General features: G+C 38.4%; 2 protein-coding genes across 6 annotated transcripts in view; both read right to left on the minus strand.

The window, feature by feature from the left end:
• Window positions 1-17,355, minus strand: part of LOC148108303 (tripartite motif-containing protein 64C-like) — a 95,265-nt gene extending 77,910 nt beyond the window's left edge. Inside the window, 1 exon segment of the mRNA XM_087871003.1 lies at window positions 17,291-17,355. The gene's annotated coding sequence lies outside the window, so the exon portion shown is untranslated.
• Window positions 1-26,020, minus strand: part of LOC148108305 (glutamate carboxypeptidase 2-like) — a 121,313-nt gene that overhangs the window by 10,996 nt on the left and 84,297 nt on the right. For 2 of the 5 annotated variants that reach the window (XM_087870999.1, XM_087871002.1), the window contains exons 15-19: window positions 25,917-26,007; window positions 22,368-22,632; window positions 22,007-22,088; window positions 17,291-17,383; window positions 3,840-4,967 (exon numbers count right to left, since the gene is read on the minus strand). In XM_087870999.1, the coding sequence (XP_087727125.1) occupies window positions 4,778-4,967; window positions 17,291-17,383; window positions 22,007-22,088; window positions 22,368-22,632; window positions 25,917-26,007 (721 nt within the window). In that variant the 3' untranslated portion in view covers window positions 3,840-4,777. Of the gene's footprint in view, window positions 1-3,839; window positions 4,968-17,290; window positions 17,384-22,006; window positions 22,089-22,367; window positions 22,633-25,916; window positions 26,008-26,020 lie in introns of those variants that run through there. The other 3 variants (XM_087870998.1, XM_087871000.1, XM_087871001.1) reach the window with 3 other exon arrangements.

A 26,020-nucleotide genomic window follows, 5' to 3' on the forward strand; every position in this document is an offset into this window, starting at 1 on the left:
AAAAGAGCTTGTAAGTTAGTTATGGTAACACTGTTATATTCAAAGCAAATATTTTTCCCAATATAGCATTTTCATTTTGTTTACAGATCATTTGCTTTTTTCCTCCCAATTTTTAGGTTTAGTAGATCCAATCCATCTAGACATTAACACATACTCTCATTTCATTCTGATTTTATGGTTGTATTCTCCATATTTAATTGCTTATTTCATCTGAATTTATTTTGGAATTTGAATATATTTGGGATTGAATATATTTGGGATTGAACTGAATTTAAATTATTTGATTAAAAAATAATTTTTTTGACTGAATACAAATTGAGTTTAAATTATTTGAAAATTTCACTATTTGGCATTGAATTTGATTTCTTTATTAATAGCCCCAAGTTATTTACTGAAGGATTTGATTTACTCAAATAAGTGCAGTGGAGAGTGTATGAATTGAAATATGAGAAATCATAATAATAGGCCTTAAAAATCAGAGATAAAATTCCATCTCTATTGGACTTCATAATCTTTTCAGTTTTCCAAAGCAATGTATGTTTTATAAACTTTCATATCAGATGAACATATAAGGCATTAAACCTGTGGATCAATGTAGCTCATAGAGTAAGACAGAGATATATAGTACTGTCCCTGAGACTAGAAAAGTGGTTAGTATACATGTTGACTTATTTTTCTATTTATTATTCCAATTTGATATTCTATTTTTGAGCTATAAAACCACTCTATGGACTACTTACCCATACATCTTTCTCCTCTAACTGCGCAGCAGACAGCCTATAAAATCTAGCCTTCAGCAATATGGAACCCATTACGGTTCTGAGATTATCCCAAGGGATTAATGAGAAACAAAAGTCTTCAGGAATTCCATAGAACTCGGTTCATCTTAAAAGTTCATGCATTGTCTTTCCAATTTCATAAACCAGTTAAACTTGGCCTTAGTATAATCACAAAATTGCTGTTCAAAATGTATACAGCATCTTTATCATTTTCTTGCCATTGCAGTTTGATAAGTGATTTTACTTAATCATTACTAAATATCCAGATCAATGTAAAATTTATTTGGTGTATTTATTGTGCACATAATTAGTTAATTCACCTCGTTTTTAAGCCACACTCAACAACAAACATGTAACTGCAATTGGTGAAACACATCTTACAACTATATGACATAGAAAAAAACAATAACCAAATAAAAAGATGCATATAAAAGAATAAACAATAATTCAGAATTGTAGGACTGGAAGCTATAGTAGTTACTTAATTCAACTATATCATCATGCAGAAGAGAAGAGAAAAAATGGTACTCATTACCATATTAAGAAATACCCTACCACTCAAATGACAATATTAAACATATACTGATTAGTAATTATATGCTGGACACTGTTCTAAGTGCTTTGCATGTACTAGCTCTTTTATTCCTTACAGCAACCCTATGAAATACTGTTTAACACCCATTTTATAGATTAAGAAACTTAAGAGAGCCTCAATAATTTGCCTATAGTCATATTCCAAGTGAAAGGAGCAGGGTTTGAACTGGCAGTCTGTCTCCCAAAGCTGTGCTTCTGACCATCACTGCACGACCTCTTGTATGCACCTTTTTGTTTTTTTTTTAAATATTTTATTTATTTGAGAGAGAGAGAGAGAGAGAGAGGGAGAGAAAACATGTGTGCAAGCGGGGAGATTTGGGGGGCAGAGGAGAGGGAGAAGCAGACTCCCTGCTGAGCAGGGAGTCTGATGTGGGGCTCGATCCCAGGACTCTGGGATCATGACTTGAGCCGAAGGCAGACACTTAACCAACCAAGCCACCCAGGTTCCCCGTCACCATATGACCTCTTGTGAATGACAGTTACAATAAATGTATTGCTAAAATATGTTATTAAGCCCTGGGATTACACAAAATGTTTTGTGGGGATGCTTTTTGCATGTTTACAATTTGACTGAAAGTTCACAATACTTTCCAGTATTGTGTGGGTTTTTATCCATTTTTTAGAATGGTAATGTTCACCTTTCTCCAGTCCCTTGCGTCACCCACAGTATTGTCCAAATGTCTAACACCGACGTCAATAAAAGCCTGTTAGCATGCTCAGTCAAATCCCATTACAAGGCATTGCTGAAATCTTAGTGCTGAGCACATCACTTCCCAGACACACCATTTGCCAAACATATTGTCTCCCAGACACAGTTCCATGTGCACACTACTGGCTATTCAAAGATAAGTGGACGCTGAGGACTCTGCATCCTGGTAGAGAGACACTGGAGCCACAGTCATGATCCAGACTTGTTCCTAAAAATTGGTAGGGGTTAAGATATAGGGAATTGGTAAATATCCTGTAAGTCTTTGCAGAAGAGATGAAATGTGAAGGATGAGAGGGAAGTCTTGTGTTTTCTGAGGGTGAAGGTCTGCGTGACACAGGTGTTATGAGAAAAAATTCAGGTTGTGATCTCTTGCTGGATTAATGCCTTTCCAAATCATCTATGCCTAGGCCAGAGTGCTTCCTAAAATGTAAATCTCACATTTGTCTACCCTGCATGGCTTTTTATACAGGAAAAGAATCACACTCCTTAGTGTATCTTCACAAACCTTACATGATCTGTTGCTAAATATATAGATTGTTCTCCTATATTCTCCTTGGATTCTAGCAACATTAAATTCTTCATATTTCTCTAATCTGCCAATTTTTTCTTATTTCTATTCTTTTGTATAAGATGATTACTTTTCATTGGGAATATAAGTGAATAAAATAAGTGTAACAGTTTCACATTGCCCAATAAAATTAAAGATGTACACATTTTACTACCCAGACATTTCATTTATGGGTAGATGGTGTCAGAAAAGAGAATAACTTGAATATTTGTATTGGGAGATGTGCTGTTAGGAGCAAAAGACAGAGAACATTCCAAACTCCCACCAGCAGAAAAATGAATAAATGTGTTCTATTATGTGTCAGCTATTCAATGTATTGCTTCTTTGCTCCAGACTTAGTCTTCATTGTCTGCTCTTTGTAAATATATATGGGTTCTTTAAAAACTTCTTCTTTGACAAGAGACATGGTGTTAAACTTTGTGAGTAGAAGGCATTGTAGACACATTGCAGGAAGGGGTTTTCCTTCCTGGTTCCCAAAGGCTCAGCTGGCAGGCTTCTGCATGCAAATGATTTCAGCATCTGGGTCATATAGCATACATGGCTTCACCATTGCTCCCATCCTGGAGTAACCCCGTCCTGCAGCGCCCCCATCCTGCAGCACTCCCATCCTGCAGTGTCCCTGTCCTGCAGTGTAGGCTGCTGCCATAACACTTGCTTCTTGCAGTTCATGGTGGCCAGAACTCAGTAGCCAGGAGCTTCTTCTAACACTGCCCTTGGTTGGTTTGGTGGTAAAGAGCTTCTGGCAAGGCAATTCCCCTGAATCAGTTTTCTACGGTGGCCTAGAGTACAGGTTTCTGGGGGGGTTGCAAATTCTGCACAGCACCACAGTATCTTTCTGCTGTTCAGTAAGGCCCATGGCATGGGGGAAATTCTTCACTGGCTGTTCCATCTCAGCCCTTGGGATAGTGACTGCTCCTTGGACCTGTTATACCTACATTCTTTAGAGTTCTCTTTACCTTTAACTAGATAGTATCTCATTACTGCAATGCTACCATAACCAATCATTCTTTATATTAACTTTACCTGCTTATGTTGCCATGTGGTTTCTCTGTCTTAACTGGACCCTGACAGATAAATGTTATATTCATGCAAGTGAATTGTTCCACGTCAGTGAACCCTTATGAACTCCAGCCCCAATGACACATGGATGCACCTTCAAAGGTGACTGAAAAAATCAAGTCTTAGAAAATAGATACACAGTATGATTTTATTTATAAACAGTTAAAAAAATACACAAAGCCAAAAACACATAAGGAATATAGGCCTGTGTGGTATAATGATAAATAATAGAAAGATTCACATAAGATTCAAGAAAGTGAGTATCTCTGGCAGAAGATGAAGGCACACTGGTCAGTGGTAGATGGGGGATTCAAAGATATTGGTAACATTCCTTTTCTTAATCTGGTTATTTGTGGGAGGGCAGTTCTACCAATGTTCATTTCTTTATTATTTTTTACTGTACATATGTTATATATATCCTTTGATAGAAATAGGATATTTGCTAATTAAATAAAAGTAATTATCATTTATTGTATAGAGTGACTATAATTACCAGCAGTGTGAATAGATCAGAGTAGCTCAACTAATTTGCTAAGATAGTAATCTGTCAGCCCTGGGTGGCCAGTAGGGTTGACACCAGTGCTGAATTAGACTCTATCCCCTATAATGCCACATAGGAGTTTTAATATAGTAGGTGTTTGCCTTAATTTAGCAGCATTGTCCACAATAGCAAAATTGTGGAGGGAGCCGAGATGCCCTTCAGCGGATGACTGAATTAAGATAATGTGGTGCATATATAAAATGGAATATTACTCGCCATCGAAAAGAAAAATTTCACAACATTTGCAGCAACATGGATGGGACTGGAGGAGAAAAAGTTAATTTTAACAGTTCAAATTTGGAATAACCTTCCATAATTATAGAATAAAAATTGTCCCTCTTTCTTTTTTGATTCACAAGGAGAAGAAAAACAAATGCTAAGATGTGTGTGTGTATTAACTTTATTTTTTTAGAAACCAGTCACCATGTTTGGATGATGCCCTTACTCCTAATTTGGAATACACCTTTCATGATTTTTTCTGAGTGATAGACCATACCTATTCAAAACGGGTTCTCTGAAGAACCACCTCAGGCTACTTCTCTCAGGGTCCCAGCTGCAGCCTGCACTGTAAAGGCTGCAATGGAGATCTGTCTCTTCACTTCTCCCCAGGCCTTGGAAGGATCCACCTTGCTTTCAATATCAAACAGAGCATCATAAATTCCTGGGAATGACTCCCCTGCATACTTGTTGTGGCTGCTGGGAGCATATATGATGTGCCTGTTGATAAAAACAGTTTGGTGTCTATCAGGTGCCCAAATGATATATAACAAGAGAAAAACAGGAGCACTCTACAAATCCTGAACTGCACAATTCTAATTTTATAATTCGAATAAGCCACTTGTCAGCTAAACTTCCAAGTTTAATCATCTCCAAAAACCAGTCTATGAAGTATGTGTTAATTATGTTTTAACTTTAAACAGAGGACTTAATGTGGTTCAGAGCAACAAAAGTAATGATAGCCCCAATACCTTGTCACCTACTATGGATCATGCTTGCAATTAAATGATTTGCCTATAATTTTTCTATTTCTTAAAAATAAATGCTAACACCAGGGTAACTGAGTTGGTTAAGTCTCTGACTCTTGGTTTCAGCTCATATCATGATCTAAGTATCTTGGGATCCAGTACCTCATCACGCTCCCCACTCAGTGGGGAGTCTGCTTCTCGGTCCCTCTCTCCCTTTCTGCCCCTCCTCCCACTTGCACGCACATGTGCAACCTCTCTCTCTCTAAAATACATAAATAAATCTTAAAAAAAAACTCTACAAAGTTGCTACTAGCATTTCAAAAGGAGGAAATTGAGATTTGAGAGATTTAAGTGACTAGTCTCAAGCTAGACTGCAAATAAGCACTGACTTTTCACTCTCCCACTTTACCCTCTGAAATGTAGCACAGTTGTGATTATTAAAGTCCTCTTTGTGACCTGCCAACATACTATTGTGTTTTTCTCTTTAAAAAAGAAGACACACTAACATGTTAGAATGCCTAGCTTAAAGCATGAACAATCATTAAAAACATTTTGAAAGTGTAACATGACCTAGGTAGAAGGTGATATTTTATTGAAAGACCTATGTCAGTTCATGTCATAACCCATGAAGGGAAAGATAAGTTCCCAAAGAGGTAAAGAAGGAAAGAAGCACAATCATGCCACCATTGAGAAACCACTCACCATGTTTGGATGATGCCCTTACTCCTAATTCTGATCCTTTGATAATCCATAAACAGAAAGACAGGGACATTTCTCAGTAGTCACTGATCTAATTTGTTCTGCAATTCTTAGTAAGATCAACTTACTGTTCATCATTGATGTTTATCAGAAATATTTATAATTGTCAAAAATTAGAAAAAAATGTGAACGTTAGGAGAGTATATAAATATACATTTTATATATTTTTTTAAAATTTTTTATTATGTTATGTTAGTCACCATACAGTAGATCCTTAGTTTTTGATGTAGTGTTCCATGATTCATTATTTGTGTATAACACCAGTGCTCCATGCAATATGTGCCCTCCTTAATACTCATCACCAGCCTATCCCAATCCCCCACCTGCCTTCCCTCTGAAGCCCTCAGTTTGTTTCCCAGAGTCCATAGTCTCTTGTGGTTCACTCCCCCTTCTGTTTACCTCCCCCTTCATTCTACCCTTCCTTCTCCTACCAATCTCCCTGCTATTTCTAATGTTCCATAAACTAGTGAAACCATGTGATAATTGTCTTTCTCTGCTTGACTTATTTCACTTAGCGTAATCTCCTCCAGTCCTGTCCATGTTGCTGCAAATGTTGGGTAATCATGCTTTCTGATGGCTGAGTAATAGTCCATGGTATATATGGACCACATCTTCTTAATCCATTTGTCTGTTGAAGGGCATCTTGACTTCTTCCACCATTTAGCTATTGTGGACAATCCTGCTATGAACATTGTGGTGCATATGGCCCTTCTCCTCACTACGTCCATACATTTGGGGTAAATACCCAGTAGTGCAATTGCTGGATCATAGGGTAGCTCTAATTTTAACTTTTTTTTAAAAGATTTTATTTATTTATTTGAGAGAGAGAGAGAGAGCCAGCCAGCGAGAGAGGGAACACAAGCAGGGGGAGTGGGAGAAGAAGAAGCAGGCTCCCAGCAGAGGAGCCCAATGTGGGGCTCGATCCCATAACACCAGGATCACGCCCTGAGTTGAAGGCAGATGCTTAACAACTGAGCCACACAGGCGCCCCTATTTTTAACTTTTTGAGGGACGTCTACACGGTTTTCCAAAGTGGCTGTACCAACTTGCATTCCCACCAACAATGTAAGAGGGATCCCCTTTCTCCACATCCTCTCCAACATTTGTTGTTTCTTGCCTTGTCAATTTTTGAAATTCTAACTGGCATAAAGTGGTATCTCAAGGTGGTTTTGATTTGAATTTCCCTGATGCCTAATGATTTTAAACATTTTTTCATGTGTTTGTTAGCCATTTGTATGACTTCATTGGAAAAGTGTCTGTTCATATCTTCTGCCCATTTTTTGATTTGATTAATTTTTTTTCTCGTGTATTGGGTTTGAGAGGTTCTTTATAGATCTTGGATACTAGTCTTTTATCTGTAGTGTCATTTGCAAAAACCTTCTCCCATTCCATGGGCTGCCTCTTAGTTTTTTTGAATGTTTCCTTGGCTGTGCAGAAAATTTTTATCTTGATGTAGTCCCACGAGTTCATTTTTTCTTTTGTTTCTCTTGCCTTTGGATATGTGTCATGTAAAAGGTTGCTTTGGCCAATGTCGTAGAGGTTGCTGCCTATGTTCTCCTCTAGAATTTTGATGGATTCCTGTCTCACATCGAGGTCTGTCATCCATTTGGAGTTTATCTTTGTGTATGGTGTGAGAGAGTGCTCAAGTTTCATTCTTTTGCATATAGCTGTCCAATGTTCCCAGTACCATTTATTGAAGAGACTGTTTTTTTCCTGCTTTGTCAAAGATTAGTAGCCCATAGAGCCGAGGGTCCATGTCTGGGTTCTCTATTCTCTTCCATTGGTCTATGTGTCTGTTTTTGTGCCAGTACCATGCTGTCTTTGTGATCACAGCTTTGTAGTATAGCTTGAAATCAGGCAACGCGATGCCCTCAGCTTTGTTTTTCCTTTTTAACATTTTCTTGGCGATTCAGGGTCATTTCTGGTTCCACACAAATTTAAGGGCTGTTTGTTCCAGCTCTTTGAAAAGTATCATTAGTATTTTGATCGGGATGGCATTGAAAATGTAGACTGCTCTGGGTAGCATGCACATTTTAACTATGTTTATTCTCCCGATTCATGGGCATAGAATATTTTTCAATCTTTTTGTGTCTTCTTCAATGTCTTTCAAGAGTGATTTATAGTTTCCAGAATATAGATCCTTTACCTCTCTGGTTAAGTTAATTCTGAGATATCGTATGATTTGGTGGTATTGTAAATGGAATCAATTCCCTAATTTTCTTTCTTCAGTCTCATTGTTCAGGTACAGAAATTCAACTGATTTCTGAGCATTAATTTTGTATCCTGCCACATTACTTAATTGCTCTATAAGTTATAGTAATTTGGGGGTGGAGTCTTTTGGGTTTTCCATATAGAGTATCATGTCATCTGCGAAGAGAGACAGTTTGACTTCTTCTTCGCCAATTTGAATACCTTTTATCCCTTTTTGTTGTCTGATTGCTGTTGCAAGGACTTTTAGTACTATGTTGAATAATAATGGTGAGAATGGGCATTCTTGTAATGTTCCTGATCTTAAGGGAAAGCCTTCCAGCTTTTCCCCATTGAGAATGATATTCACTATAGGCTTTTCATAGACGGTTTTTATGAAATTGAGGAATGTGCCCTCTTATCCCTATACTCTGAAGGGTTTTAATCAGGAAAGGATGCTGTATTTTGTCAAATGCTTTTTCTGCATCAATTGAGATGATCATATGGTCTTGACGCTTTTCTTGTTGATGTGATCTAGCACACTGATCGATTTGCAAATGTTGATCCAACCTTGCATCCCAAGGATGAATTCCACTTGGTCGTGATGGATAATCCTTTTAATGTACTGTTGGATCCTATTAGCTAGGATCTTGTTGAAAATTTTGGCATCCATATTCATCAGGGATAGCAGTCTGTAATTCTCCTTTTTGATGGGGTCTTTGCTTGGTTTGGGGATCAAGGTAATATTGGCCTTATAGAATGACTTTGGTAGTTTTCCTTCTGTTTCTGTTTTTTGAAACAGCATCAGGAGAATAGGTATTATTTCTTCTTTGAATGTTTGGTAGAACTGCCAGGGGAATCCGCTGGGCCCTGGACTCTTGTATTGTGGGAAGGTTTTTTTTTTAAATATAATATTTTTTTATTATACTATGTTAGTCACCATACAGTACATCCCTAGGTTTGATGTAAAGTTCAATGATTCATTAGTTGCGTATAACACCCAGTGCACCATATAATACGAGCCCTCCTTAATACCCATCACCAGCCCATCCCATTCCCCCATGCCCCCTCCCCTCAGAAGCCCTCAGTTTGAATTGGGAGGGGGTTTGATCACTGCTTAAATCGCTTCATAATTAATCAGTCTGTTTAGATAATCAATTTCTTCTTGTGTCAAACTTGGTAGTTTATAGGTTTCCAGGAAGGCATCCATTTCTTCCAGGTTGTTTAATTTATTGGCATATAGGTGTTGAGAATAGTTTCTTTTTTATTTTATTATTATTTTTTAATGTTTTTTTATTACATTATGTTAGTCATCATACAGTACATCCCTGGTTTCTGATGCAAGGTTCGATGATTCATTAGCTGCGTATAACACCCAGTGCAACATGCAATATGGCCCTCCTTACAACCCATCACCAGTCTATCCCAGTCCCCTACAGCCTCCCCTCTGAAGCCCTCAGTTTGTTTCTCAGAGTCCATAGTCTCCCATGCTTCACTCCCCCTTCTGATTACCCCCCCCTTTCTTTATCCATTTCTTCCCTTACCGATCTTCCTAGTTCTTATGTTCCATAGATGAGAGAAATCATATGATAATTGTCTTTCTGCTTCACTTATTTCACTTGGCATTATCTCCTCCAGTGCTGTCCATGTTGTAGCAAATGTTGAGAACTCGTTCTTTCTGATGGCTGAGTAATATTCCATTGTATTTATGGACCACAACTTCTTAATCCAGTCATCTGTTGAAGGGCATCTCGGCTCCTTCCACGATTTAGCTATTGTGGACAATGCTGCTATGGACATTGGAGTGCATATGGCCCTTCTCTTCATTACGCCTGTATCTTTCAAGTAAATACCCCGTAGTGCAATGGCTGGGTCATAGAGTAGCTCAATTTTTAACTTTTTAAGGGACCTCCACACTGTTTTCCAGAGTGGTTGTACCAACTTGCATTCCCACCAACAATGTAGGAGGGATCCCCTTTCTCCACATCCTCTCCAGCAATTGCTATTTCCTGCCTTGTTGATTTTTGCCACTAACTGGCGTAAGATGGTATCTTAGTATGGTTTTGATATGAATTTCCCTGATGGCTAATGATTTTGAACATTTTTTCATGTGTCTGTTAGCCATTTGTATGTCTTCATTGGAAAAGTGTCTGTTCATATCTTCTGCCCATTTTTTGATTTGTTTATTTTTTTCTCACGTATTGATTTGAGAAGTTCTTTGTAGATCTTGGATACCAGTCTTTTATCTGTAGCATCATTTGCAAATATATTCTCCCATTCCGTGGGCTACGTCTTAGTTTTTTTGATTGTTTCCTTGGCTGTGCAGAAGATTTTAATTTTGATGAATTCCAACATCTTCATTTTATCTTTTGTTTCTCTTGCCTTTGGAGATGTGTCATGTAAAAGGTTGCTTTGGCTGATGTCGTAGAAGTTACTGCCTATGTTCTCCTCTAGGATTTTGATGGATACCTGTCTCACATCGAGGTCTGTCATCCATTTGGAGTTTATCTTTGTGTATGGTGTGAGAGAGTGGTCAAGTTTCTTTTGCATGTAGCTGTCCAATTTTCCCAGCACCAATTATTGAAGAGACTGTCCTTTTCCCACCGGATGTTTTTTCCTGCTTTATCAAAGATTAGTTGCCCAAAGAGCTGAGGGTCCATTTCTGGGTTCTCTATTCTGTTCCATTGGTCTATGTGTCTGTTTTTGTGCCAGTACCATGCTGTCTTTGTGATCAAAGCTTTGTAGTATACCTCGAAATCTGGCATTGTGATGCCCCCAGCTTCGTTATTCCTTTTCAATAGTTCCTTGGCGATTCAGGGCCTTTTCTGGTTCCATACAAATTTCAGGACTATTTGTTCTAGTTCCTTGAAAAATGTCCTCGGTATTTTGATCGGGATAGCATTGAAAGTGTAGATTGCTCTGGGTAGCATGGACATTTTAACTATGCTAATTCTTCCGATCCATGAGCATGGAATGTTTTTCCATCTTTTTGTGTCTTCCTCAATGTCTTTCAAGAGTGATCTGTAGTTTCTAGAATATAGAACCTTTACGTCTCTGGTTAATTCCAAGGTAACGTATGGTTTTTGGTGCTATTGTAAATGGGATGGATTCCCTAATTTCTCTTTCTTCAGTCTCATTATTCGTGTATAGAAATGCAACTGATTTCTGAGCATTGATTTTGTGTCCTGCCACATTACTGAATTGCTCTATAACTTCTAATAGTTTGGGAGTGGATTCTTATGGGTTTTCCATATAGAGTATCATGTCATCTGCGAAGAGAGACATTTTGACTTCTTCTTTGCCGATTTGGATACCTTTTATCCCTTTTGTTGTCTGATTGATGTTGCAAGGACTTCTATTACAATGTTGAATAACAGTGGTGAGAGTGGGCATCCTTGTCGTGTTCCTGATCTTAAGGGGAAGGCTTCCAGCTTTTCCCCGTTGAGAATAATATTTATTGTAGGCTTTTCTTAGATGGCTTTTATGAGCTTGAGAAATGAACCCTCTATTCCTACACTCTGAAGGGTTTTAATCAGAAAAAGATGCTGTATTTTGTCCAATGCTTTTTCTGTGTCTATTGAGAGAATCGTATGATTTCTGAATTATTGTTTCTGAATAAAATCTAAGACACTCTTAGATTTGTGAATGTTGTACCACCCCTGCATCCCAGGGATGATTCCCACTTGGTTATGATGGATAATCCTTTTAATGTACAGTTGGATTCTATTTGCCAGGATCTCGTTGAGGATTTTGGCATCCATATTCATTAGGGAAATCGGTCTGTAATTCTCCTTTTCAATGGGATCTTTGCCTGATTTGGGGATCAAGGTAATATTGGCCTTATAGAATGCATTTGGTAGCTTTCCTTCTGTTTCTATTTTTTGAAATAGTTTTAGAAGAATAGGTATTATTTCTTCTTTGACTGTCTGGTTGAATTCCCCAGGAAAACCATCCAGGCCTGGGGTTTTATTTTCTGGAAGATTGTTGATCACTGACTCAATCTCTTCCTAATTAATTGGCCTGTTTAAAAAATCAATTTCTTCATGTTTCAGTCTTGGTAGTTTATGGGTTTCCAGGAAGGCCTCCATCTTGTCCAGATTGCTTAATTTATTGGCATAAAGCTGTTGATAAAAGTTTCTAATAATCCTTCCAATTTCATTGGTGTTGGTTGTGACCTTGCCTTTTTCATTCATAATTTTATTAATTTGGGTCCTTTCTCTCTTCTTTTGGATAAGTCTTGCCAGTGGTCTGTCAATTTTATTAATTCTCTCAAAGAACCAGCTTCTAGTTCTGTTGATCTGCTCTACTGTACTCCTGGTTTCTAATTCATTGATTTCTGCTCTAATCTTGTTCAACTGCTTCTTCGTGCATGGGTTAGGCCTGTCCCTCTTTTGCTGTTTTAGCTACTTGAGGTGAGAATATAAAAACTGCATTTTAGATTTTTCTGTTCTTTTGAGTGAGGCTTGGATGGCTATGTATTTCCCCCTAGGACTGCCTTTGCAGTATCCCATAGGTTTTGGACCGTTGTGTTTTCATTCTTGTTGGTCTTCATAAATTGTTTAATTTGATTTTTGATTTCCTGGTTTATCGAGTCATTCCTGGGCAGGAATGTTCTTAGTCTCCAAGTGTTTGAGTTTCTTCCAAATTTTTCCTTGTGGTTGAGTTCCAATTTCAAAGCTTTGTGGTCTGAAACATGCAGGGAATAATTTCAGTCTTTTGGTATCTGTTGAGACCTGTTTTGTGTCCCAGAACATGGTCTATTCTTGAGAATGTTCCATGGGCATTAGAATATGATGAGTATTCTTTGGTTCTGGGTTGTAGTGTTCTATATATATCTATGAGGTCCAACTCGTTGAGTATGGCATTCAAAGCTCTTGTTTCTTTGTTCATTTTCTGCGTAGGTGATCTATCTATTCCTGATAGTGGACTGTTGAGGTCCCTTACTATTACCATATTTTTATCTATATGTCTCTTTATTCTGGTTAAGAGTTGGCTTGTGTATCTTGCTGCTCCCCTGTTGGGGGCATATATATTTATAATTGTCATAGCCACTCGCTGGATACATCTTTTAAGAATAATATAGTGCCCTTCTGTGTCTCTAACTATAGTCTTTAGTTTAAAATCCAATCTGTCTGAGATGAGAATTGCTACCTCAGCTTTCTTTTGAGGTCCATTTGCGTGAAAGATGGTACTCCATCCCTTAACTTTCAGTCTGAATGTATCTTTGGGTTCAAAATGAGTCTCTTGTAGACAGCAAATGGTTGGGTCAGTTCTTATTATTCAATCTGCAACCCTGTAGCATTATGGGAAATTTTAAGCCATTCACATTGAGACTGAATACTGAGAGAAATGATTTTAATGATGCCATGTTGCCAGTAAAGTCTTTGTTTGTATCGGTTGTGACTTTCTGTTCTGTATCACCCTTGGGGCCTTTTTACCTTTATAGAACCCCCCCTTAATATCTCCTGTAGGGCTTGTTTCATGGTTACAAAATTGGTTAATGACTGGCGATTCTGGAAGGTCTTTATTTCTCCATCAATTCTGAATGACAGCCTTGCTGGATAAAGGATCCTTGGCTGCATGTTTTTCTATGAAAGAGATTTAAAAATGCCCCCCCCCTACCCTTTCTGTCATTCCAGGTCTGTGTAGACAGGTCTGACGTAATTCTGAAACCCTTGCGTTGGTAAGTGAGAGATTTCTTTGCCCTGGCCACTTTCAATACTGTATCCTTGGATGTAATATTTGCGAATATGCACTATGACGTGATGTGCTGTAGGTTTGCAGTGGTTGAGCTTGGGAGGGGTCCTCTCTGTCTGTTGGACAAGAATGTCTGTTTCGGGGCGCCTGGGTGGCACAGCGGTTAAGTGTCTGCCTCCGGCTCAGGGCGTGATCCTGGCGTTACGGGATCGAGCCCCACGTCAGGCTCCTCCACTATGAGCCTGCTTCTTCCTCTCCCACTTCCCCTGCTTGTGTTCCCTCTCTCGCTGGCTGTCTCTATCTCTGTCAAATAAATAAATAAAATCTTTAAAAAAAAAAAAAAAGAATGTCTGTTTCCCTCGCTAGATTATGGAAGTTTTCAGCTACAATTTGTTCAAATATCTCTTCTAGACCTCTGTTTTTCTCCACCCCCTTGGGGATGCCGATGATTCTGACATTGGAACATTTCATGGAGTCAGTAATCTCCTGTAACCTACATTCCTGTGTGTGGATTTTTTGAGTCCCGATTCTATTCTAGCTTTCTCTTCTAGTAACCCATCCTTCAATTCGCTGATACGTACTTCTTCCTCATTCACCCTGGCCGTCAGAGCCTCTAGTTTTGACAGCATTTGGCTCAGAATTTTTAATTTCTGCCAGGTTCACTCTCATTTCTTCCCTTAGAGATTCTACATTCTCATTAACATTTTCGTTAATACTTTTTTCAAGTCTACACATCATCTTGACCATTATTACTCTGAACTCCATTTCTGATAATTTGGTTATCTCCATATCCATTAGTTCTGTGGCATAGGCCACAGACTCATTGTCTTGTCTTTGCTGGGGGGGACTTCTCCTTCTCGTCATTTTGATGAGGAGAGGTTGCGGGGTTGTCCAGAGCCCAAATTATTGACCGGGACCCACACCATGCGCCCTTGTTTTATAGGGATCTTAGGGATGTGGGCTGCTTAATTTTTCAGCCTGCCTTCTGGGGGAGGGGCCTGCCGCTCTGATAGTCAGGCAACCCTTTTTGGGTAGAGTCTCCTTGTCCCCTGCGAGGGGGGATGGGGATGGGCACACTGTGAGCCGGTATTTCCAGGCTTTGGTTCTTTGGCAGCTTTCCCTGGCATTTTGCTATGCCTCTTCTGAGAGTCAGAGTAGCAGTGGCCGAATCTCAGCCTCTGTCTCAGAACAGAGGGTTCACGGGCCATTCTCCACTGATGTTCTGACCACTTTAACTCTGTTTCTGCTGCTGCTGCTCAACCCTGCAGCGTCCCGGGATGTGCGCCCCACACCCGGCATCCCAGCCCTCACTTCCAGGGCCGGAGCGTCTCTGTCCTTTGTGTTTCTAATACCACCAGTTGCCTGTTGCCCCCGTGCTTCCCGGAGCTCCCGGTCTCAGTTTGGTTCCAGTGAGTGCACCGGAGGTCTGTGAAAAGTCTGGTGGCACGCGTTCCCCCGCTCACGGTCTCAGTCTGCTCTCTCACGGGCGCTGGTCCACGAGTCTGCCCACTCCCCCGTGCAGGTGGCTACCACTTTCTGGCGCCCAAACATGGCGTCTCCTGCTCCCTTCCGTTTATCTTCTGATATCTGTGGGCAGTTTCATGGCTCCCTGCTTCGTACCTCAATACTCAGTGCTGGAGATGTTCATTTGTAGAGATCCAGATGTATCTTCCTGCGTCTCAGGCTGATTCCGTGGATGTTTAGGCAGGTCTGGTACCTATCCAGCTCAACTCAGGGGACTGGCTGAAAAAGGGGTCCCCTACTCCTCCGCCATCTTAACCCAACCCCTGATTCATAGCATTTTTAATTTCTGCCAGATTTGCTCTCATTTCCGCCCATGGGGATTCTATATCCTTGTTAGTATTTTTGTTAATATTTTTTCAAGCCTACACATCATCTTGACCATTGTTACTCTGAACTCCATTTCTGACAATTTGGTTATATCCATATCCATCAGTTCTGTGGCACAGGCTACAGTTTCTGTCTCCTTTTTTGCTGTGGATTCCTCCTCCTGGTCATTCAGATTAGGAGAGGTTGAGGGATGCCCAGAGCCCAAGTTATTGACCAGGAACCAGGCAATGTGCACTTGTTTTATAGGTACTTAAGGATGTGGGCTTCCTGATTTTTCAGCTTGCCTTCTGGGGGGGGGGGGAGGAGCCTGCCATGCTGATATTCAGGCAACCCTGTTTGGGTAGAGTTGCCCTGTCCCCTGTGGGGGGGTGGGGTGGGGATGGGCACAATGTGAACTGGTATTTCCAGGGTTTTGTTCTCTGGAGGCTTTTGCTGGCAGTTTTCTGTGACTCTTCTGAGAGTCAGAGCAGCAGTGGCCATATCCTAGTTTCTGTCTCAGAACAGAGAGATCACAGTCTGCTCTCCACTGAGCTCTCATGGCCACTTTAATTCTGTTTATGTCAGTGCTGCTAAAAGCCCCACAGCGTCCTGGGTTGTGCGCCCCACAGCCACTCTCCTAGGGAGAGTCCCTGGGAGTGCTGGCAAGTTTCTGTCCTTTTTGCTTCTAACACCACCAGCTGTCCCCAGTTCCTGCATGCGCTCCTGAGCTCCTTGTCTCAATCTGGTTGCACATGCTCCTGATCACCAGATTTCAGTCTAACTCAAGTGTGCACTCCTGAGCTCTGGTTTTCAGTCTGGTTCCAGTGAGCACTCCAGAACTCCGGTTTTCAGTCTGGTCACACAGGCGTTCCACGGCTCCCGGTCTTAATCTGCTTTCTCGTGGGTACCAGTCCACGAATCCACCTGCTCCCCAGTGCAAGTGCCTACTGCTTCCCAGTGCCTGAACATGGTGGAAGTGTCCTTCCCCTTCCATTTATCTTCCAATACCTGTGCACGGATTCACGGCTCCCCGCTTGGTACCTTAATACTCAGTGCCGGAGATGTTCATTTGTAGAGATCCTGATATATCTTCCTACATCTCAGGCTGATTTCATGGGTGTTCAGGATGATCTGGTAGATACCCAGCTCGATTCAGGGGACTAGCTGAAAAAAGGTCCCCTACTCCTCTGCCATCTTTTTTCTTCCTCACATTTTTTACATTTTACATATATTTATTATGTCTTATGTGTATACATACATAAGTCAAATATATTTAAAATGAGAGCGGGGCTAAAATTATATAAACCATATATAAGCATGATTTTATAACTAACCAACGGAATTGGGGTGATTTTTATTTTCTACTTGTGACTTTGTTGATCTAAATTTCCTACAATGAACATATATTAAATTATAATCTGAAATAAAAAAGATATAAAAAGAAAATGTAGCAATCATATTACATTATATGAAGAAATAATACATCATTTGCTATATATATTTTGAAATTTCTATTTGCTTACAAAAAATCAACTATATTTTTTCTGCAGTGCAAAAAATAAGAAAAAAGGATATAATGAGGAGTCATATTTGCATTCTTACCTATAGAAAGGCCTGTCTGGTAATCCTAAAGGATCAATAAATGCTCGTTCCAAAAACATCAGCTGATCATTCATAATTCTCAATAATATTGGGCTAAGTAAGAAAACAAATACAGATGTCACTTCATGAGAAAGCATGCACTGCACAGCAAAGTAAAAATTCACAAAAAAACTAAACATAAGTAATACATCTTAAGTCCCTATGATATGCAAATTAAGAAACTAGCCCACACAGTTACATTTTTAAAATCCTATAAAATACTATTCTGCTGAGGCTTATAATACCACAGAAAGTTATATGTGCCAGTTGAAAAAGTCAACAATACTTTTTATTTATATTGAACTAATTAATTGACAAACCTAGGTATTTAAATATAGGCAAGACATTTTTTATCTAAGGATCCTAATAATCTACTTAAAGAAGTGATTTTGATATTGAGTGGGATAGTCTATTAATGCTTAGTAGGGTTCCTGGAAAATTATACTAATTTACCAAATGATAGCCAATGTTTTTATTTTATTTTATTATTATTAAAGCCAAATGTCCTAGAAAATCATAATCTATGTCCATAAGGTCCTTTTCCAGAGAGAGGAAACATCATAGTTTTTAAGGACAGAAAATCAAATTCAGAGAATACATGGTGTTTTGAATCTCCTTAAGATTTATTTCTCATTGTTGATTTACTTTTATTTTTTTACCCACACAAAAATTTGGAGAGTACTGTAAAGTATAAGGGAAAAAAATCCCATATTCACCCCAGGATGACAGTTATTATACTACCTGGTTTACTTTGAGTTTTTCTCTACATTTGTTCGATAAAAATGTAATCAAACTTTATTTACAATTTTAAATATTTTTTGTTTACTTCACATTTTATTGTAAATATCTTACATTATATTTTCTTTATAATCAACTATTTTATGCTTCTAAAATGTTCAAATTGGCAGACATCTGATTTTTTGGTAATTTCTCTCCTCTTAGGTATTAACCATTTTGAATTATTTGGTATTTTTTAAATAAACTATTTTTATTTTTTAATTAAAAACTTTTTAAAAGAGATAGCAGGAGCAGGGGAAGAGTTGAATAGGGGCAGAAAGAGAGAGAATCTTCAGCAGGCTCCAAGCCCAGCATGGAACCTGACACGTGGATCCGTCCCTCTCACGACCCTGAGATCATGACCTGAGCCAAAATCATTTGGATGTTTAGCCCCTTGAATTGTTTGGTATTATAATTCATATCTTTCTCTGAGAAGCCCTTTTTTCTCTCCAAACTTGAAACTCTTTCCTGACGAAAATGGCCAAGAAATGGAAATAGTACGGCCAAGTCTAAGAACCTATATATGGCTCTTGAAACTTTAACAGTATGTATTTATGCTTTTCAAAAAAGCTTTTATTTTTTATTAATTTTTTTCAAAAAGGTTTTTAAAACAATTCACAATGCTATCAGAAAAGTGTGAGAGCAGGGGGATAGTTAAGATGGCGGAGGAGTAGGGGACCCCTTTTTCAGCCGGTCCCCTGAGTCGAGCTGAATAGGTACCATACCAGCCTAAATAACCACAGAATCAGCCTGAGATGCAGGAAGATACATCTGGATCTCTACAAATGAACATCTCCAGCACTGAGTATTGATGTACGAAGAGGGGAGCCATGAACCGCACACAGATATCGGAAGATAAACGGAAGGTGGAGGGAGCCGCCATGTTCGAGAGGAAGACATAAAAAGATGGAAAGATATTCCATGCTCATGGATCGGAAGAATTAGCATAGTTAAAATGTCCATGCTACCCAGTGCAATCTACACTTTCAATGCTATCCCGATCAAAATACAGAGGACATTTTGCAAAGATCTGGAACAAATAGTCCTTAAATTTGTATGGAACCAGAAAAGGCCCCGAATCTCCAAGGAACTGTTGAAAAGGAAAAAACAAAGCTGGGGGCATCACAATGCCGGAATTCGAGCTGTACTACAAAGCTGTGATCACAAAGACAGCATGGTACTGGCACAAAAACAGACACATAAACCAATGGAACAGAATAGAGAGCCCAGAGATGGACCCTCGGCTCTTTGGGCAACTAATATTTGATAAAGCAGGAAAAAACATCCGGTGGGAAAAACGCAGTCTCTTCAATAAATGGTGCTGGGAAAATTGGACAGCTACATGCAAAAGAATGAAACTTGACCACTCTCTCACACCATACACAAAAATAAACTCCAAATGGATGAAAGACCTCGATGTGAGACAGGAATCCATCAAAATTCTAGAGGAGAACATAGGCAACAACCTCTACGACATCGGCCAAAGCAACCTTTTTCATGATACATCCCCAAAGACAAGAGAAACAAAAGATAAAATGAATTTATGGGACTTCATCAAGATTAAAAGTTTCTGCACAGCCAAGGAAACAGTCAGAAAAACTAAGAGGCAGCCCACGGAATGGGAGAATATATTTGCAAATGACACTACAGATAAAGGACTGGTATCCAAGATCTACAAAAAACTTCCCAAACTCAATACATGAGAAACAAATAAACAAATCAAAAAATGGGCAGAAGATATGAACAGACATTTTTCCAATGAAGACATACAAATGGCTAACAGACACATGAAAAAATGTTCAAAATCATTAGCCATCAGGGAAATTCAAATCAAAACCACACTGAGATACCACCTTACACCAGTTAGAATGGCAAAAATAGACAAGGCAAGAAACAACAATTGCTGGAGAGGATGTGGAGAAAGGGGATCCCTCCTACATTGTTGGTGGGAATGCAAGTTGGTACAGCCACTCTGGAAAACAGTGTGGAGGTCCCTTAAAAAGTTAAAAATTGAGCTACCCTATGACCCAGCCATTGCACTACTGGGTGTTTACCCCAAAGATACAGACGTAGTAAAGAGAAGGGCCATATGCACTCCAATGTCCATAGCAGCATTATCCACAATAGCTAAATCGTGGAAGGAACCGAGATGCCCTTCAACAGATGACTGGATTAAGAAGTTGTGGTCCATATATACAATGGAATATTACTCAGCTATCAGAAAGAACGAGTTCTCAACATTTGCTACAACATGGACAGCACTGGAGGAGATAATGCTACGTGAAATAAGTCAAGCAGAGAAAGACAACTATCATATGATTTCTCTCATCTATGGAACATAAAAACTAGGAAGATCTGTGGGAGAAGAAAGGGATAAAGGGGGGTAATCAGAAGGGGGAATGAAACATGAGAGACTATGGACTATGAGAAACAAACTGAAAGCCTCAGAGGGGAGGGGGATGGGGGAATGGGATAGACTGGTGATGGGTAGTAAGGAGGGCACGTATTGCATGGTGCACTGGGTGTTATACACAACTAATGAATCATTGAGCCTTACATCGGAAACCGGGGATGTACTGTATGGTGACTAACATAATATAATAAAAAATCATTAAAAAAAAAAAGTGTGAGAGCATCTGCTCCAGGGCACCATCTGGTGCAATGTGTACAAGCAAGTTTTAATACATTAGTAAGTTGATATGAAGACAGCATAAGGTTATTTTGAAAATAGTATGATGTTATTTTCATCTGTATTTTTTAAACAGTAGTGAATTTGAATTTTTTTTTAACTGTTTCTATACAGGTAGTGTCTTCTTTTTTAATTGTCTTGCCAATTGCCAACATTTTCAGCTTGTTCTTTTGGATTTTCTTTCCAATTTTCAAAAAATATTTTTATAATGTTTATATTATAAACATGATTATAAATAAACATTATTATGCTGGAAAAGAGGTTTCCCAGTCTTCTATCTTTGCTATTGATGATTAACTTTCATATTATTAGCCATTTCAGTGTTCTCAAACCTGACTGTTTTGTCATTTCCCTATTGCTTTTAAACTTGGAATTTGACTTCCAAGAAATTTCAACTTTTAGTAAAGAATTCTTCTACAACCATTGCTTACGTTTGCAAGCAATGTCAAGTGAGATTCTGAACTCACTTTCTTATCAGTTCCTAGAAGAGCTTAAACAACATTATTGTTGAATATGGACTGTCTGCTCTTATCTTTCTATGTATTTTTGCATCAGTCCCCAAGGAGTTTATATTTTTATCATCATAGCAGGCTTCATATACAATTGATGTTCCCTCTCAAATTTCCACTTTAAAAGAAGTTCCTTAATACCCTCACATTATGTTTCTCCCATCTTAAAGTTCTATTCCAATTATGTTTACTTTGGTGATTTCACACAGGATTAATCCTAAATGCTTAATTTTGGGAGAAAACTGGCTTCTCAATACTTGTTATTCTGGAGAAAGAATTTTACCAGGTGGAAGTGGAAATATTGGAGGAACTCTGGAGGTAATGACATTAAGAAGACAAAGAAAAGAAGGTGTGCTCTGAAAATGGGAGAATTAGTTGAAGTATGATGGACAATGAAAGAACAAGAGACAAAGCTAGAAAAAGCTGGGGTCACACAGCGGAGGACCTTCAGTGCTAAGGTGGGAATTTTGTAACTAATAGCTGGTAGTTAAGGAGACACTGGCATTTCTCAGTACATGGCTGCCACTCAGAAAGTTAGAGATGGGTCTTAGAGAGATATGGCAGCCCTGTACAGGATGCTTTACAGTGGAGAGACAGAAGGGAGCAAAACATTTTCCAAAGATATTTCAGCAACAAAGATGTAATTAGTATCTCTTTTTCATTGTATCTATCACAGGCATAACTTAAAAATGTAGAACATACTTGTTTTTGTCCAAGTCTTGAAGTCTCTCACTGAACTTAGAAGCAATTTCTGTAAAGTTCTTCACAGCAGAGAAAAGTGAATCTGAAATAGAAATTGGGGCCTAATGGCATTGTCCTATGGCTTATGCAAAGGGAACAATATAGGAAGCTGTTTGTCCTCTTCTGCATTTACACAGTATTTATATTTTATATATTACAAGAGAAGCATCAGTGAAATGGCACATACATTTATAGATGTAAACAAAGCATCTGATCACATGGACTGGCAATAAATAATAAGGGCACTAAGGCAGATCATAACATTTCAGAGATTAATTGAAACACACAGATAATGAATTTTGAAAGAGGAAGTGTAGCATACCAAATGACACACTGTATGTTTTCATTTCTTGTGGATGTTTCATTGAAATATTGTAGATTTTGTCAGCATACTTTCTCAAAACTATAGCATAATCTCGACAGTCAAATGGGAGCACTATGGAATTGGCTAGTTCAAATACCATCCCTCCTCGAACCTGGGCCACAGTGAGGTGATACTTAAAAGTTGGATCATAAAACTTTTCCACCAATTCATATGTTTCATAGACACTGTGATACAATGGATAGCTCCTGAATTTGTTTGTTGCCTACAAAAAACAAACAAACAAAACACACAAAAACCAAAATATATTTCTTGTAAGATAGCTTATAATAAAATGTATAGTACAATATTTACTATTAATACTAGTAAAACTGTTTTGGTCAGTAATGAATAAAGGAATGTACTTAAGAACCTCAATAAGCCACTTAATAAGGGGTTAATATTATAATATTAAAATATACCCCAGATTTGTAATTTAAAAATATGTGTACATAACATAAATGATAGTATAAAAATTATCTGGAAAGACCTAACAGTTTTGCCTTCAAGGATACAGGAGATGTGAAAACGTTTCTGAAACAAAGACAAGATAATGTTGCATTTCAGTACAAACAATTTAAGAAGACAAGGAATTGTTGGAGGCAATTGTAAATGAACATTACACAATATTATATAGGGTAATGCTGCAAATTGTTAATGATTAAAATTCCACAAATGGATGACTCTCTGGCAAACAGCATGCGGAAACATGAAGAGTCCATGCAGTGAGGAATTCAGTAGTGGATCCAAAATCTCACGAAGGAGAGAGAAGGAATGCTCAGACATATGAAGACACCAAGAACATACACAAAAGGCAAGAGACAAGGAGTTTTCAAACAATGAATTGCTGATTTATGCCTTTTGCCTGCCTTAGTTAGTTGTTTACTTTTTTATTAATATAGAAGAACACTATATAGTGGTGTGTTGAAGAGGCTAGGATTCTAAAATTAGACAGCTAGAGTTTGAATTCAGGCTTTAGGATTTATTACCAAATAACTTTGAGTGGTTATTAACCCAAAGATTATTAGCTTTTCTTTACTGTAGTATTCTCATGAGTAAAGCATAGATAATATTAATATCTACCCTCACCCCACCCCCATCTAAGCCTGCCTGAGTCCTACCCCAGTGGTAGGATTAAAGATTTCCTGTCTGGAGAGAATAACTAGTCCAAGAGAAAAGACCTATAGATTCTCAGTTGTCACTTCCCCATGAAGCATCTAGAACAGGCACTCTCAATCATTCTTCTCTGAAGCTTCCCACTTGACAAGGGCCACCCTTGCATACAGGGCTTTGGTCAGCTTTTTATGGACTAATTCCTAAATAAGACAGGTTGCCAAAGATGACCAAGCATTTGAAAACAGCCTATGACTTGAAAGGTACAGACCAAACACACAAACTAAAAGAAAATCACTCAAGAGTAAGGATGTACTGCATGGAATGAAGGGAAACTTTAATAACAGTAATAATTCTCCCTCCACTCTGCAGCTCCCCCTGCTGTGCTCTTTCTCTCTCTCTAACAAATAAATAAAATCTTTTAAAAAATAGCTCAAAAAAGACAAAATAGGAAGAAGTGATCAAAGGGAAAAGCATTCCCTCCAACTGTAAGACATGTTTCCAGACCAAAGGGCCCACTCTGTACCCAGCCCACTGTAAGGAAAAATGGCATAACCAAGGCACAGACATACACCAAGGACCACATGGAACATACTAAAACCTTCCTTTAAAAAAAACACGGTACTGGTATGGATACAGATACATAGATCAATGAATGAAATAGAATACAGAGCCCAGAAATAAATCCATACATATGTGGTCATTTAATCTATGACAAAGGAAGCAAGAATGACACAGTGGGGAAATGACAGCCTCTTCAATAAATAGTGCTGGGAAAACTGGACTGCTACATGCAGAAGAATGAAACTGGACCAGTTTCTTACCCCATATACAAAAAATAAATTCAAAATTGATGAAAGACTTGAACTGAAGACCTGAAATATTAAAACTCTTGGAAGAAAACATGAGCACTAAGCTCTTTGACATGGCCTTAGCAATATTCTCTTGAACCAGCCTCCTCCAGCAAGGGCAGCAAAAGCTAAAATATACACATGGGACTACATCAAAATAAAAAGCTTCTGCACAGCAAAGAAAACATCAACAAAAGGAAAAGGCAACCTACTGAGCAAGATAATCATACATTCATTAAGGATTTATTTTCCCAAATAGTTAAAGAACTTGCACAACTCTGTATCAAAAATACAAAAAAATCTGATTAAAAACTGGGCAGAGGTAAAAAAAAAACTGGGCAGATGATTTGAATAGACATTTTTACAAAGAAGACACACAGATGGCCAACAGGTACATAAAAAATGTTCAACATCACTAACCATCAGAGAAATGCAAATCAAAATCACAATGAGATATCACATCACACCTGGAAGATTGGCTATTATCAAAGAGGCAAAATATAACAAGTGTTGTGGAGGTTGTGGAGAAAAGGAACCCTCATGCACCCTTGGTGGGAATGCAAACTGCTGAAGCTGCTGTGGAAAACAGTAAGGAGATTCCTCAAAAATTTAAAAATAGAACTACCATACAATCCAGCAGTTCCACTGCTGGGTATTTATCTGAAGACAATGAAAACATCAATTCAAAGAGATACAAGCACCCCTATGTTCACTGCATTATTTACAATAGCCAAGATATGGAAGTAGCCTAATTGTCCATTAATAGGTGAACACACACACACACACACACACACACACGCATATATGTATATGTATAAGCACACACACAGAGGAATATTACTCAGCCATAAGAAAGAATGAAATCTTGCCATTTGCAATATGGATGGACCTAGAGAGTAACTTGCCAAGTGACATAAGTCAGAGAAAGATGAATACCACACAATTCCTTATACGTGGGATCTAAAAAAAACAAAAACAAATGAACACATAAAACAAGAACAGACTACAGATACAAAAAACAAACTGCTGTTGCTTACCAGAGAGGGGAGGGGTTAAAGGGTAGGGAAAATAGGTGAAGGGGGTTAAGAGGTACAAACTTTCAGTGATAAAATAATTAAGTCCTGGAGGTGTAAAGTACAGCACTAGAAATATAGTCAATAATATTGTAATAACTTTGCATATCAATAGATGGTTACTAGATATTGTGGGGATCATTTTGTAATCTATAAAAATCCTGAATCACTATGATGCACACCTGAAACTAATAAGATATTGAATGCCAATTATATTTCAATAAAAGGAAAAAATCAGAGCCAAGGGATCAGGGATCAAATAGCACCAAATTTCTCAACAGCAATCCTGAAGGCTGGAACACACTGAGGGATGAGTTCAGAATTCTGAGGATATTTTTTGAGGGTTTTTACTTCTGTTTCAAATTCCTCTATTTCTCTAGGGCTTATGTCACTCCCCCTTTTAAATTCAGAATTATTTGTTTAAGATAAAATATATTCATAAGTAATCTTGAAAAACGTACTGACAGACTTACCCAATTTTTAGTGTACCGTGCTCTGCCTGAAGCAATTCCAAGTCTTTGGAAGAACACTTCAAAGTCATTACCAGATCCCAATTTACTAATCCTTTTAGGGATAA

This window comes from Ursus americanus, chromosome 21 (assembly GCF_024610735.1).
Source record: "Ursus americanus isolate L20-20 chromosome 21, mUrsAme1.1.p, whole genome shotgun sequence".
NCBI classification, from domain to species: Eukaryota; Metazoa; Chordata; class Mammalia; order Carnivora; family Ursidae; genus Ursus; species Ursus americanus.